Consider the following 15,637-nt stretch of genomic DNA (forward strand, 5'->3'; position numbering starts at 1 on the left):
ATTCGTTCCGTCAACAACGTTTCACGCCATTCTCTGTGTGACTATACACCGGCACACGGTTTTAGATAATAAATTATTTATTTTTCAAGTACCTACTTCGCACTCGAGACGGCGTGTTACCCAAGTGTCGCCTCGTCCCTCTGGCAGTACAACACCGAATCTCTGGCGATAAGGCCAGCGCGCGTTCGGTTATCGTACGACGATAACGATGACAACGACGGCGACGACGTGCGTGTCGCGTATCATTTGGTGGAGCGCGGGTGTCGCCCATTCCCTCCTTTTCCAAGTCATCGGTTAATCGCGACCGAAAGACGGACGATACAGACGTGTTTGACGCTGTGAAGGCGGCGGCCGGAGGTAGTATTTTCCGTTTAAATAATCCCGTACAAAAGTACTCGCCAAACGGCACAAGACGTGTAGAAGCCCGGTCATTTTATCAGTTTTCAAAAACCATCGGACGCGTTAGCATCACGGATTCATTTGGACTTTGACGTTGTTTCGAGGTAACAGTGAAAACCACGGTGTTTTACGTTCATTGTATTTCATTGTCTTTTACGGAATTTTTAAATGCTTTAAACTTCCCTAGTCCACTATGGTTAGAAGGGGCAATACTCGTCCATCGTCATTTTAGTATTTTGAAATTATTTGTAGGTATTATGTATTTATGTTGTAAACCGTGTCTTTCGTGGACAATTGATATTGTTTATAGTTTAGATGTTTTGTCTTATTAGTGTTTTTTAAATTTAAAAACGCCAACGATTCCTAGCATAAAATACCTCAAGATAAATTATTAAAACTGAGTTTGATTGACAGGGCTATAGTTTTTCAAAAAATATTAAGTTCTTACTAACGTTTGTTTATAGGACAAGCTAATGCGTAAATATTTTATTACTGTTTATATTTTATCAAATATAAATATTACACTATGTCCTACTTGAATGCAGCGAGTATGTGCAATTTCTATTTGACCATGCTGTTTTGCCACAGCGCTGTACTTTGAATGCGGCGATATACAAGCAGTAATGTTTTTTGCCACACTCGCTGCATTCATATAGGACAAAGAGTTAATCATGACTTTTACATATAGTATATACATAGTAGGTATAAGAAGTTAAAATTAAAAAAATTGCATTTGGTTTTCAATTTTAATGCCCTCCCCTAATAAAAAAAAAATTGAACCCAACTAGATATTTGACAGGTAAATTAATAAAATAATTGTTTAATTGTTACTATTCGATATGATAATTGTAATTTATGTTAGGTATTATATTATCAATTGTCTCGGTATTATAAGCTTTAATTGTTATTTGCCTCATTATTAACACCCATTAGCTTCATTATTAGTAATTATTTATCTCAATGGCTTTTACAAAATGATTTAAACCATATCAAACATTTTTAATTTTCCTATTAGGTAAATTAGTTAAGACAACCATTAGATATCAATATAAAATGTATTTTTTTCATATGTCCTTAACAATTTTGTTGAATTTATAGATATTAGATAAAATGCAACAGTGGTTTGAACAAGACCAAATTGACGCCAAGCAGTCATCAGATACAAAGTCCAGATCAGATTCAGTACCAAGATCGTCTAAAGAAATGGAAAAGACAATACTCAAAACATTCACTGTTGAAGCTGAAACAATAACTGGTCAATATATTTGTGTTTCTGGTAATTGCTCAACCCTAGGTGATTGGGAAGTGAACAAGGCGTTTGTTCTAAATAACACAAATGTGATACGTATAAGAAAAAAGTAAGTTAATCATAATTATCAAAATACTGATATGAAATAATGATCATGTTGACCTAGGTATAATATTGTAATTAACTACCCAATATACCTTTAAATATTGGAAATGTTTAAATTTTCACTTTTGTACCTATAATTTTGATTGGATTTTCTTTTGTATGTATAATTTAGTCAAATTTAACTTTAGGAAAAAAAATTCATGTAATACCAGTATTAAACATAAGTTGAATTCCATCTATTTATATTTAGTGAAATTATTTATAGTTAAATATATATTATATAGGCTATTCATTAGAGTATAGTATGATTAAATTAAAAATGATAAATTTAAATTTTATTCTTGGTAATTTCCAAAACTTATAGTATTGTAATTGAAATCTTAGCATATCATAATTAAATATAATATTATTAATAGTACTTAAAACTCTTTAAGACGACTGCATTTGACAATATTAAAAATAAAAATATATCCAAATTTATTTCATGGTATTGTAATGTCTTGTTAATGTATAACAAGTAAATGAACATTGGTGTGTAGGTATAATATGTCCAATCTGGAAATTTGATTGTTTTTTTTTTTTTTTTGTTGATGATAATGATCTGTTAAATATTCTAAAAGTTGACTTTATTAAAATAGTTACCATTATCTATTGCTTCTATTAGACATATAAAAGGTAGCATCTATTCTAATTAACATTGTAAACTTTAAAGTATGATCTTTATTACAAATGTTATAATGATTAAATGTCGATTGTATGCCATATTTTTTTCAAATTATACCAATATCATATATACCAGGGGTGGCCAACCAGTCGATCGCGAGATGAATTTGAGTCGATCACGACACCTTTTCCCATTTTCATAAAATTGTCGTTCGTGACAACCTAGAAAATCTCGGAGGTCGATCGCAAGTCTATTAAAGTTGGTCACCCCTAATATATACACACAGATTTGATTTATGTATCTTATACCATGATACTCTAATCCAGGAGTATTAAAAGTACAGTCTACAAGCCACTTCTTGCACACTGACAACTTTTTACTTGTCTGCTAATAGCAGTGAATAATCCAAAAATTTTTTTTTTCTTATTATTTTGTTAATTTTTTATAAAGTATGCTATACATTTGTAATTCTACATTCAATATTAAACCAGTACAAAACACATTACATTTTTTAAGTTCAGGAAAGTTGCACAAATATACACAATAATTTTTATATTATCACTGAAATTTAGTTAATTATTAATTTCAATTAAGTATCTTTATTTTTTTTTATAAATATACATTATGTAAACTAATCATTAAACCAAGGTTATCAGTGGCGAACACAGGATTTTAGTATTATGGGTCTGCCTCACTTACAAGAGGACATTGCATGTGTAGAAGGTTTAACAAATTATGCATTACATAATAATATAATATATTACATTATTTTACATTTTACCTTATTTATAATATATTTCAATACCAAAATTTAATATAACTATAAAAGATGAGACATAAGTCACAACCAAGTTTTAAGTAAAATTTAAAAGTTGCTTACAAACTTGGATATTCTTAATTGTTATTTTTATTTGTTGCTCTAAAATTGATATTTAATTAACAAATTTATCTGAAATATTTAAATAATTTTGAGTATTTCAGATTTTGAGAAGGGTGTATGTATATAGATATATATATTACTATTTTATTAATTGTATACATATAATTGTAGTATATTTATTTTATTTTAGTTTTCAATAACTGTTTTCATTTTCACAGTTGAAGGTAGTTATAAATTCTAATTTAATACAAAAATAATTCATGTATAAAGTTATATTTTTTTTATAATATATAAAAATAAAAGTAAGCATATTAAAGAATATTATAATCATTTATTTTTTTTTATATAAAATTTTTCATTAATGCAAATGTACTTATTATGTTATTAAAATTGGTTGTTTGTGCTAGTATGTAGCTTTCTATGCTTAATATTGCTAAATTTGATAGCTGGTCTTTAGTCATAGTTGAGTGAAGGTATATTTTGAGAAGTTTAGCCGGTTAAAACAGACAAAATGAAGGGTATTTTACTTTTATATTAAATTCATCTAGGTAAGATTTTCATCTAAGTTTTCTTTGGGTTTAATACTTTAAATTTTTTAACAAAATATTAATAATATTTCAATATAATTGTAAAAGAATCCAAAATAACAAAGTATGTATTACATTTAAAATTTTCATCAGCAAACTCAATAATATTTGCCAAATTATTTTAACCGTGCATTATGTTACGTATATTTTTATATGAACAACAGCATGTGTATGTTTTGTGTAGATTAAGGCAGCTGTGCGTATGGTACGCATGTTTATCGATTTAGGTATATTTTTTGTTAATATGTGCCGGCCGCACGCTTTTGTACACAATACTTATACTTCAATACCCAGTCTTCACATCTTTCTATACATCATAATTCATAATATATTTTTAAATTTATAATTATATTTTTATAGAAATGTTCTTGAATTTGTGTACATTTTATTAATTATTATTATTTAATTTTTTTATTATTGTAGTATTGTACATATTTATGTAATTTGTAATATTGAGGGGCCACATTTTACTGAGAAAAAAACTGTGGGTCAGCTGACCTGCCAAACCCTGGGTCCGCCTCTGATGATTATGTTTAACTATAAATTCTTTCTTTTACTAAACAACCTATGTAATATATCTAATTATTTTAATTGATACAATTTAATTAATATTATTTTAGTCGAAAATACTGTGTATGGACTGGGTCTGTACATTTGCCACCAGAAAAAGAAATATTCTTTCGTTATTTCATGGCATATATTGTTGAACCTGATGGTGAATTTGTAACACAAAGACATATTTTTATTCATTCGTGGGAATCTCAACAGGAACCTAGACGTGTACAAAATGGTATGTTCATTATATTGTTAAGCTTAATATAAGTATAAATATAGAAAATATTAAAATAATATGTATGATAATCATAGAAACCCAAATATCAAGCAGTGATTGTGCTTTACAAAGTGATATGTATGGTATGAATGATAAAAATCAAATCAGCAAAGGGTTTTTGACTACAGAATGTGCTATTCAGTTTAAGTTATTTGATAATCCTATTACTTTCTGGAACTCTAAACTACAAAGTAAAATGGTATGTAAATTATTATAGAAATTAGTTTGTATACTAAGAATATTATTTATACTTTTTAGAGTTTAGTTAGTGTGAAAATGACACCTGTACATCTGTCTAAACCACCAGCTGATACCGGGGATACATCTCCTAACACAAGTAATTTCATACTTGAAGATTCAAGCTCACATGGAACTGATTACATTCAGAAACAATTTGGTTGGCCATATGTAGAATGTGCGGTAAATATAACATTTTTAAGTTTTCTGCAAAAGTTAATTACAAGTTAATCTTTTAAACAGATAATATGCCAAAATTGTAATTTTAATAATTTTTAACATTGGTAATTTTTCTTAATCAAATTATCACTAAAATATAAGTGCATTAAGTATTCAACTATTTGTTAAAATTGTTAAATAAATATTTAAATCACTTTAAATAAAACTTCAAAGACATGGCTAAGAATTAATATTTGTTAAAACTATATAATATTATTATGCCTATGTAATAAGTATATGGTTTTATATATTTTAATATTGTCATTTTAACATTCTATGAAAATTTAATAGATTTATGTTTTACAAAAATTATACGTGTAAGAAACTGGTATGGAACTTCTTACGTATGAGAATAGCTTATACCAACTTATCTGACAAACATTCATACATTTAATAGTATAAACGAGATATTTTTACTCCTTAATTTATATTATTCTTCAGCATACGGCTCCTAAATTGTTATAATAAATTAATATGGTTTTTAACATTTATTTATGTAGTTAGTGTACTGATATTATTAAATCATGTAATAAATAATTTTAGGATATTCCTGGTGGTCATAGTTTTAAGCATCAAAATCAGTTTGGTACTATTATGCAAGAAAATACTTTACATTTATTTCAAACAAAAATGTACAATTTCAGTTGTGTTGTAAGTATATTGTTTCTAAAATTAATATTTGATTTATGTCTTTGAATGATAATAAACTTATATGCTAAATTTTTTCAGGGTTATCTTTTTGATTTTTATTTGCATAAAGAATCTTCTGAAGAACCTCCTTATCATATTGGGTTTACTCATGTTTTACCAAGTAATATGAGATATAGCAATGGAATGGTTATATGCCCCATCACTAGTGTTCATCATAGGCCAATAGGAGAACTTAAAAGTAAATTTATTAATGTGTTCCTTATTGTTCCTAAAAGTTATTTATTTTAGTATTAAAATGTTTTTATGTTTATAATTACAGTTGATTATTTGATTATAAAACCAACAAAAGACATTAAATGCACTTTAGAACAACTGAGATTGACAGATTGGAAAAGTTCCAATTTTCCGTTAGATATCGGTCATAGAGGATCAGGTTCATCTTTTAAAAAAATTTTATCAGAGTAAGTTTTAATTTAATAATAATTTTAAATATTAATTATGTAATCACTAGTGCTATGGAAATTCCAATATTTATATGTCTCAAAATATGTATGCATTTCTGCATTTAGAATATGGCCTAAATTTTTTTTTTTATATCTTCTAGTATCTAGTGTAATGAAATATGTGCATAGATCACTCTTATTGTTCTGCATCTTTTTAGACAAATACACAAAAATTATACTCGGTCCACTAAGAGAACCTAACTGTATGGTAATTAGAAATCGTTTATTGCCGCGTATTCCTACTATTATACCAGCTCAAGTGCTTCCGTTGTATGGCATTGCCTAAACGGAAGCAATGTGGAATTTACTACCAGTCACTGCGTGGTGGGAGAATTTAATCATGAGTTAGCGGTACTGGTTCATTTTGATGTGCGAACACTACCGTTCTCTCAGTGGACGGAGTATAGAAGCCCTCAGCTCTCACTATCTTTATGTAGTGCTGTTTATGAAGATATTTTTTTCCTATACTATGAATCCAAAAATAATGACTGCTATATAGACTGCATAAGTGGTTATGAACAGATGTAGATAAATACTAAACTATTATGTAATGTATCTTCTATATTTTATTTTAAATTGTTTTTCAGCAATTTGTATATTACACTGATCTATTATTTATGATTGGAAATATAAAAACAAAATGTAACTATTAATTTTAATTATTGTTGTTGTAGTTGTTCACATATACGCGAAAATACAATAGCATCTTTAAAAGAGGCAGCAAATAAAGGGGCTGATTTAGTTGAATTTGATGTACAACTTACAAAAGATTTAGTACCTATTATTAATCATGATTTTGTAGTATCAATGGCAACAAAATCAAAAAATGATCTTTTAGCTGAAGAAGTAGAAATGGTTCAAATTCCATTGAAAGATTTTTCCTTCGAACAACTACAAAAGTTGAAAGTAATTATATAAAATCAACTATTTAAAATGTGTATGCATTATATTATATATTATTACTTATTATTTCAAAAACTATAAACACTTTTATTTAAATATATTTTAACATTATTGTTTGTTTTTTACTATTGCTTATGACAATATATATTTTTATTTTTTTTATTTTGAAGCAGAATTATTTTTATTATTTAGATATGTAAAAAATAAATTTTGAACTAGTAGTTAATGAGTTATTTTTAAGTAGTTATTCATAAATCATATGTATTTAAAGTTTTAAAATCTGAATTGTAGTAGACCAACATTTTGCGGGTTATTCTTATGCCACTTCACTATGCTTACTTATACTTAAAAGTTTAAATACTTATAACTCAAAATACTTAATTTTTTATACATTTTAGTGCTCCAATAAATATTCTGTTTTGGAATAAGAAGTTAAGAATGTAGTTTGTCATTCGAAAAAGTAAAAATGATACAATATATAAATAATATGAATAATAAAAAATAGTAAGTAATTAAGTTTTTTTAAAAGTGGTGTTTTGTAACAATTTTAAATTTTATGGAAAAAAGTATTTTCTAAAATGTTAATAGTTTTTGAAATAATAATGTTCTTTTATAAAAGAATAACCCAGAAATATAAAGATTTTGGAGACAATTTCTATTTTAATTATGTGGAATTATCATTAATTCATAATTTCTAATAATTATTTAGTAATGGCTTAAGTTATTAGTTTTAAATTAATCTACATATTTGTTCAATTGTATAATCAACTTTATTTGTATTCCCTATTTGAAAACAATTTAAATATTGATATATTATATATTTATTTAAAATTAAATTAAAATAAATTAATGTTTTTGGTTGTTTTATAGTATATTGCTTACCAGCATGTTACGAGTGAAACAGTACTGATGTGAACATGTTTAAAAATAATATTTCTGAATTAAAAAAGTACCATATAATATATAATATATTAATACTATAAAATCAATGTTTTTAAACAATTTTACATTATCAAACAATTATAAAATCAAAATTTAAATAAATACATAATATATATTGAAAAACTATGATTAAAATTCTAATATTAGAAAAATGTCAGTTATATATTTATAAAATGTATTAAATAAGTTTGGTTTATTTCTCCGCCCAAAGCATGATTTAAATTAGTGTGGTTGTTTATTTACCATAGTAAAAAATGGCTTATCAGATTATCATCAATATGAAACTAGCAAACTGTTTTTAAGACTGTTGCCTATTGAGTGTAAAAAACAATGACTAGGTAGATAAGTTTCTACCTGCTTAAAGTTGAAAATATATTGTGTAATTTATAAATTCTCAAGTTTTATAATTGTTTTACAGATTTATCACGTTAAAGAACCTTATATTCTTTCTAAAACACATTTTCTAAATGATGTTAGAAATGATTATCAACCTTTTCCAAAACTTGAGAAAGCATTTACAGATGTTGATCCCAGTGTTGGATTTAATATTGAATTGAAATGGACAATGAAACTTCAGGTTATTATTTATTATAGTTATGTAATATATATAAATATAATGATTGTATTTTATGATAATTTTTAGTTGACCTTAATCATATTTGTTTTATATTTAATTGGCCATTAAATTTACAGGATGGAACATATGAACTCGACAACCCATTCGATATGAATTTATTTGTTGATACTATGCTTAAAACCACATTTGAATTTGCAGGACCACGAAGTATAGTGTTTTCTTGTTTTCATCCTGATGTCTGTACTATGTAAGTTACGATATGATACTTTGGTAGTGATTAATAAACAATAAAATACATGTAAAATATTTTATTATTCATGAAAATAATTTTATAGGCTTAAAATGAAGCAAAATCGGTATCCTATATTGTTTTTAACTCAAGGTATTACTGAGCGATACCCTACATATGCTGATCCTAGATGTCATACTATACAGAACGCTGTTTACCATGCTACTTGTCACGATTTTTTGGTAAATTTCTTAATTTTATTTTCAATTTATAAATCATATACAATATACATATTAGCTTATTATTTTATTTATTTACACAACAATAATTATCATTATTTATCTTGTATGTGAGCTTAAATTTAAATTATTTTCATGTAACTTAAATTATAAATATGAGATTGTTTCATTTTAGAATAATATTGTTTACATCTATTTAGGGAGTAAATGTTCACTCTGAAGATTTGTTGCGTGATCCATTACAAGTAAATATTGTCAAACAGGCTGGACTCGCTCTTTTTTGTTGGGGAGATGATAATAATTGTAAAGAAGTAGCTAATAAATTCAAAAAATTAGGCGTAAATGCTGTTATATACGATAAGTAATAAGTTATTATTTATAATTATTAATGCTTTTATATTTAAACAAACTATTTGATCATAATTACCCACGGTTTTCTATAATGGCTTACATTGCTTACAACAATTTAGCATACAAGGCTGGGCATAAAAAACAAGTTAAAAATTACATTTTAAAAGTAACTTTTTTCATAGTTTACACTTACTATCATTTAATTTATTATAAAGTCAAACATTTTTTATCCTAATTTAAATCTTATAGATTTAATATGTATGTATTGTTTAGTACAAACTATTATTTTAATAGAAATAAATAAAAATTGTAAATATTATTTAGAATGTTATATTATGTACTTTAAATACCAAATTGTAGACTGTCTAAATGTAGAATGTATAATAATTGATTGATTTTAAAGGGGATTAAATAAACATGTAAGAATATAATTTCTTATACAGTTCAATACAAAATTACAATTTCATCAAAGTTTCAATTCTCATAAATAACACTGCCTGGTAATAACTTCAATATTTAAATCGATGTTGATGTCATGGTTCTTTAGAAATTTAACCTAAATAATTAAAAATGTCTGTTAGTCAGATTCTATCATTATATGAACTCCCTTTCTTTTATTATTTTTATTAAGTATTCTTATATATGTATTATTTTTATTTTACTTTGTCATTTTGTTAATATTCAGTTTAAAAAAAATTGTTAATGATTTTTACTATGAAAAATTACTTTATTTTTTTCTATATAATTTGTAAACTCTACTTGTAACTTTGTACTTACTATTTAACTTAAATTTGTCTATTTTAGGTTAGAACCTTTCTTGATAGTCTAGCCTAAATATCATCTAATATTTAATCATAAGACTACTTATTTTGAAATATTTGTTTATTTTTTAGTCCTTAGTTTATTATATAATTTGCAAATATCTATACATTTTTAAAGTACTTTTTCTAAAATTGAATGATTTTAATATTCATTAATTAAAATTTTATTTCATAGGTTGGATAAGATGGAGTTGTTGAAAAAAAAAAATGGCATGTTCTGCTGAAAATCCTGATGTATTCATTGCCAATAATTATTGTGATCAAAATGATATACTTTTGTCCAACCAACAATCAATTAATGATGATCCACATTTACGGGAAGATAATGTTAGTTACATATTGTAAATTTAATTTAAGTGTGTATTTAAATTAGCGGGGAAGTTTGGGTAGACTAAACAAGTAGGCAAGTTTTAAAATCTTTCAATACAAAAGAAATTTATCTACCACATTTAAAATGAAAACAAGCATTAGTCTTTATTTAATAACCTTTAATTTATATTTATTTATTGATAATTATTTAGTTAATTACATTTGTTGAAGATTTCATCACATTAACATAAAGTATTGACAAAATGGTAAAATAACAAGTATAAAATTATGGTTGATGGATAACAATCAAACTAATAAAAATAGCTATTGATATAAGTGTGAATATAGATTGATTTTAATGTATATATATTTTAATTTGGATTCAGTCTACTAGTACCACATTGTTGCCAAAGAAGGTGGGAAATAAGTATCTACTTGTCTCCTGCCATTATGTGCCACCAGTGAGTCAAATCCAAATTAAAATAATGAGTGAGAAATGATTACATTGCTTAAATGTTTACCTATAGTATATTTAATCGATGAGGAGATGTATCATATTATACAAAAATTACTGTATATTATGTTATGTTAATCCCACCACATTGGCAACTTACTAAATTACTAAATCACCATTTACTAGTTAGAATCTAACTGCTAAATGAAAATAAAAAAAACTCGATAAAATTGATATTTTCTATTAATACATTAACTAAATTTGTTATTACGAAATTCGATATTTTATCAATAATTCTTCAAGTATAAATATGAGGGTTTATATTGTATAATTCTCTCTTATCTCTTTTTATGTTTTGCCACTGGTTTCAATATTTAAATATATGTATTATATGAATACACTTTAAATGTACTAAAAAAATATATATTTTATTTTTAGAGGGATGTAATTACTGTAAGTCAGTTAACCTAACCTAACTTACAGAGTGATTTATTTAACACAAAAAACTTATTATTTTAAAAAACACCTATATTTTCTTAAATATTTTTACATAACTGTAAGTTGTAACAAAATAACATTTTTTAAAAGATTTTACTACTTTTAACCTTTGAATATACTTTAGTATAAGTTTTAGTTTCATCTCGAAGCAGAATATTATTAGGAGTATTTCAATTTATAAAAATTAAATTTTTGATAAGTAGTCAATATGGAAATTATGAGTGTTATGTTAAATTAATTATTCAGTATAAAAATAATATAGTATACTATCAAACCTTATCAACTGGTATTAACCTTGCATCTACTATTTTGAAATATAAAATTATCAAGATATTTTCTATAAAAAAAATTTATAGTTGATTTTTTTTTAAAGATTTCAAATAATAGCTAATTGTAAAATGTTAGTTATGCTTTCTAATATAAATATCTCTAATATATTATATATATATTATTAATATACTTGAATGATTTTATGGTATTATTAAATAAATGTACTGTCTAATGTGATTTGATTTATAACTATAAATACATTTTTTCTAGTTTAATGATTTTAAACTTAGTATTATAATGTATTTGTTATAGAATTTTTAATTTTGGTAAATTATTAATTAAAAATAAATTGAACAAACGATCTAAAATTTGAAAATAATGTCAATAAATGCTTTAATTCTTTAGCACTACTTATAATATTAAAGATTAAAATAATTAAAAATGCATTCATGTATAATCTATATATTTAATAAATTATAATAAATGGAATTGTATTTTAGGAAAAAGATAATAATAGATATTTCATGGATGTTGGTAAGGCCAATTTTAAGAATCAATGTTCTTCGACAGAAACATTATGGAATGAAAAAATAAATGATTGTAAGATGCCATCAAAGAAACAGAGGTAATGTTTTTATAGTGCTCTATACATTTTATAATATTTAATATTTTATTTTGAATAAATAATTGATAATGTATTTAATATATTAAACATGCTTGTAAATAGATTGGACAATGAAGATTGTATTGATGGTACATTGGAATCTGATGTTAAACCAACTAAATCCAAAAAATCTAAGTAAGTAATAGAATTGTAAGAAAAATTTGTATTTTGTTCTCCTTGCTGCGTCTATGTGCAACATACAGTGTAAAAGTATAACCACCATCACTATGTTTAGATACTGAAAGGAAGACTGAACTTTACAAACTTTTATCTGTGTTATGGGAGTTAAATGAAAATTATTCATATCTTTTATGTATATAGTAGTATTTTCCCACATCTTACACAGTTAGATATCTAGGACTTAACTTGGATAAGTGCCTCACTTGAAATAGCCATTTCTGTATTAAAAGACTAGCCTTAAACGCCCGTCTTCGCAGGCTACAAACTCTACTCACAAATAATAAACACTCCAGATTAAAAACTAAAGTTCTTATGTATAAAACTTTACTCAAACCTCTATGGACATATGGTACTCAACTATTGGATACAGCAAAAGTGTCCAATACCAACAAAATTCAACAATTTCAGAATATTGCCCTTAAAATAACTAATGCTCCACCCTTTGTTTCTAATTATACTTTACATAGAGACCTGTCAATTAAAACCATGATATAATATATAGTTAGATTCATACAACATCCAGTTAAGTGGCACTAGTGGGTGGCTTCTTATCAAGTACTCATGTATCCTTTATATCAAATATGCTTATTGTGCATCAACTGTACAGTCGTACAGATTGTATATATTATTGTGTAAAATATATATAATAGTATTGCACACATATCGGTTTTTTTCAATTAATGTCTTATTATGTTTCCTTTATTTTTAACACAATTTAACTTACATTTTATCTCAAATTGATTTAAAATATATTACTTATTAATATTAAATATGTAACTTAATTATTTTTCTTTAGAAAAACTATTATTTTGGATTTTGTATGAATTTCCATGTTTCAATGTTAATGTTATTTACTATAGTTTATTGATGGCAGGCCTAATGGTAATACTTAAAATAATTTTTTTCCTGTTTGAGAATCCTTATTATATTATTTGATATAAATATTATAGAAATAGAACACGACTCAATTTCTTAACGATAGATGGAGATCACCATTTTCTTAACATTATTATTTTTTTTTTTTGTTGCAGGGCTAATACATAGAAGATTAGTCAGAAATAAACATTATCTAGTATGGAACAATATAAAAAAAAATCAAAATAATAAACAAGCATATTTTTATGTTTTATTTAATATATTATTGACTAATAATAATTGTTGATTAACTTATCAGTATAAGAATGGGAATTATTCATAAGCTATAAACCTTACATTTAAGTGTTGATAGAGTTAAATAAATTAGTAAAACATAATATTTTTAAAACATATTTTTTTTTTTTTAATTTATATTGGCATTTAATTATAGATGTTTAATTTTTTTTTGCATAAATGCGGTGCTGTAATTTAAATTCATATATATTATATATTGTTATTAATCTACCCTGTATGTGCTCAGTGCCGTGATAACTGACAATTTACAAAATTATTACAGTATTTCTAAAATATGGGATTTTTTATGCATAGTTATAATAGTTTTTGATGAACTATTACATGTTGATTATTATAAAAATATTTTCATACAGAACCATTATTTTATATTATTAATTATTATTTGTCATATTTATGATTATGAAATATTATTTGATGATTTTTTAATTATATTATTAATAACTATTTGGCGATTATATTGTTGATCATATTATTGGTTGTTTTATTATTTACCTGTACCATTTATTACAGTGCTTAAAGTAGTTCAAAATGGGAAATGGACAATTTGATTATTAGATCTGAGGACTTCTAGTATTTCATATATGTCTAAAAAGTTCACTGAACACTAAAAGTGAATAGAGATCTATAAATGTGTTTAATATCACTTAAAACTAAATTTGAAATTGAATTTTCTCATTATACATATAAATGCACACAAGAGAGTATATTAAAAAAATTAAGAATATGTTTATGCAATTTTTAGATAAAATATAACATTACATTATAGATAAAGAAATTAATAATTTCACTGCGTGATTGCACCAGATATTACATGAAAAATATGTAGTAAACTAACTTAAACATATCATACCCACAAGAAATATTTATTTTTTAATTTTTTTATTAAAAAGATTACGCATAGCCGTCCAATTATTGCTGTTGTGACAGAATATGTTTCCGCCTACAATTAATAACTTTAAATATACTATTTCACTGTGACTATATTCCGTGTGATTCGTATTAATCGTATTCTTTTATTATTTAGCAAATAAATTAGTATTATTTATGTAAAATAATTTCACTTGTCTTTATTCTCTATGCACCTAACCACACGGTGAATGTTTTCAACTACCTATTTGTATGCTGTAGCCTATGGACTATGATAGCAAAATGTCACTATATTTTTATTTTAAAATAAATTATAATATATAAGTACTTAAAAAATTAAATAATTTATTTTTTAAATTCGTTTAACTCGTTTAAAAAAAGAAAAACTTCGTTCGAGCATAGTTTATATCCTCTACAAATACGATTTGCTCCAATTCTATTAACTACACATACATATCGCATTGTCGTGTGTAATAAATTGCTTTCTTGCATTATTATTCTACATGGGTATTGGGTACCTATGGTGAACGGACACATGGTTTTCCATTCTCAATAATTATTAAATTTGTACTTCCAAATTCAAACTATTAAAAACTTTATGATATATATAAATAACAACATTACAGTATTATACATAAGATATTATGTATTAATATTAATATATATTTATATTAATATTATTAAATAAATTATATAATAAATTCAAACATTGTAATTTTTACTAAAAATCGCTGCCGCCCAGTAATTAAATATATCATCATTTCTAGGTGACAAAAAAATTTCTCTGGTATATTAGTATATTAGTTGAAATATCCACTGTAAAAAAGAGTACCTATA

General features: G+C 24.9%; 1 protein-coding gene across 1 annotated transcript; it reads left to right on the forward strand.

Annotated features, from left to right (window-relative positions):
• The first annotated feature begins 63 nt into the window (after nucleotides 1–63).
• LOC132926584 (glycerophosphocholine phosphodiesterase GPCPD1-like) lies at nucleotides 64–14,405 on the forward strand. The gene is given in 18 exon segments (XM_060990954.1): nucleotides 64–503; nucleotides 1,498–1,757; nucleotides 4,505–4,674; nucleotides 4,752–4,915; nucleotides 4,975–5,136; nucleotides 5,716–5,823; nucleotides 5,902–6,061; nucleotides 6,143–6,284; nucleotides 7,001–7,232; nucleotides 8,590–8,748; nucleotides 8,865–8,995; nucleotides 9,084–9,219; nucleotides 9,417–9,577; nucleotides 10,564–10,585; nucleotides 10,587–10,715; nucleotides 12,420–12,544; nucleotides 12,647–12,718; nucleotides 13,795–14,405. Coding segments are annotated over 17 exon segments (2,334 nt in total). The 5' UTR covers nucleotides 64–503; nucleotides 1,498–1,509; the 3' UTR covers nucleotides 13,808–14,405.
• Nucleotides 14,406–15,637: the final 1,232 nt, after the last annotated feature.

Source organism: Rhopalosiphum padi, chromosome 3 (assembly GCF_020882245.1).
Source record: "Rhopalosiphum padi isolate XX-2018 chromosome 3, ASM2088224v1, whole genome shotgun sequence".
Taxonomy (NCBI): domain Eukaryota; kingdom Metazoa; phylum Arthropoda; class Insecta; order Hemiptera; family Aphididae; genus Rhopalosiphum; species Rhopalosiphum padi.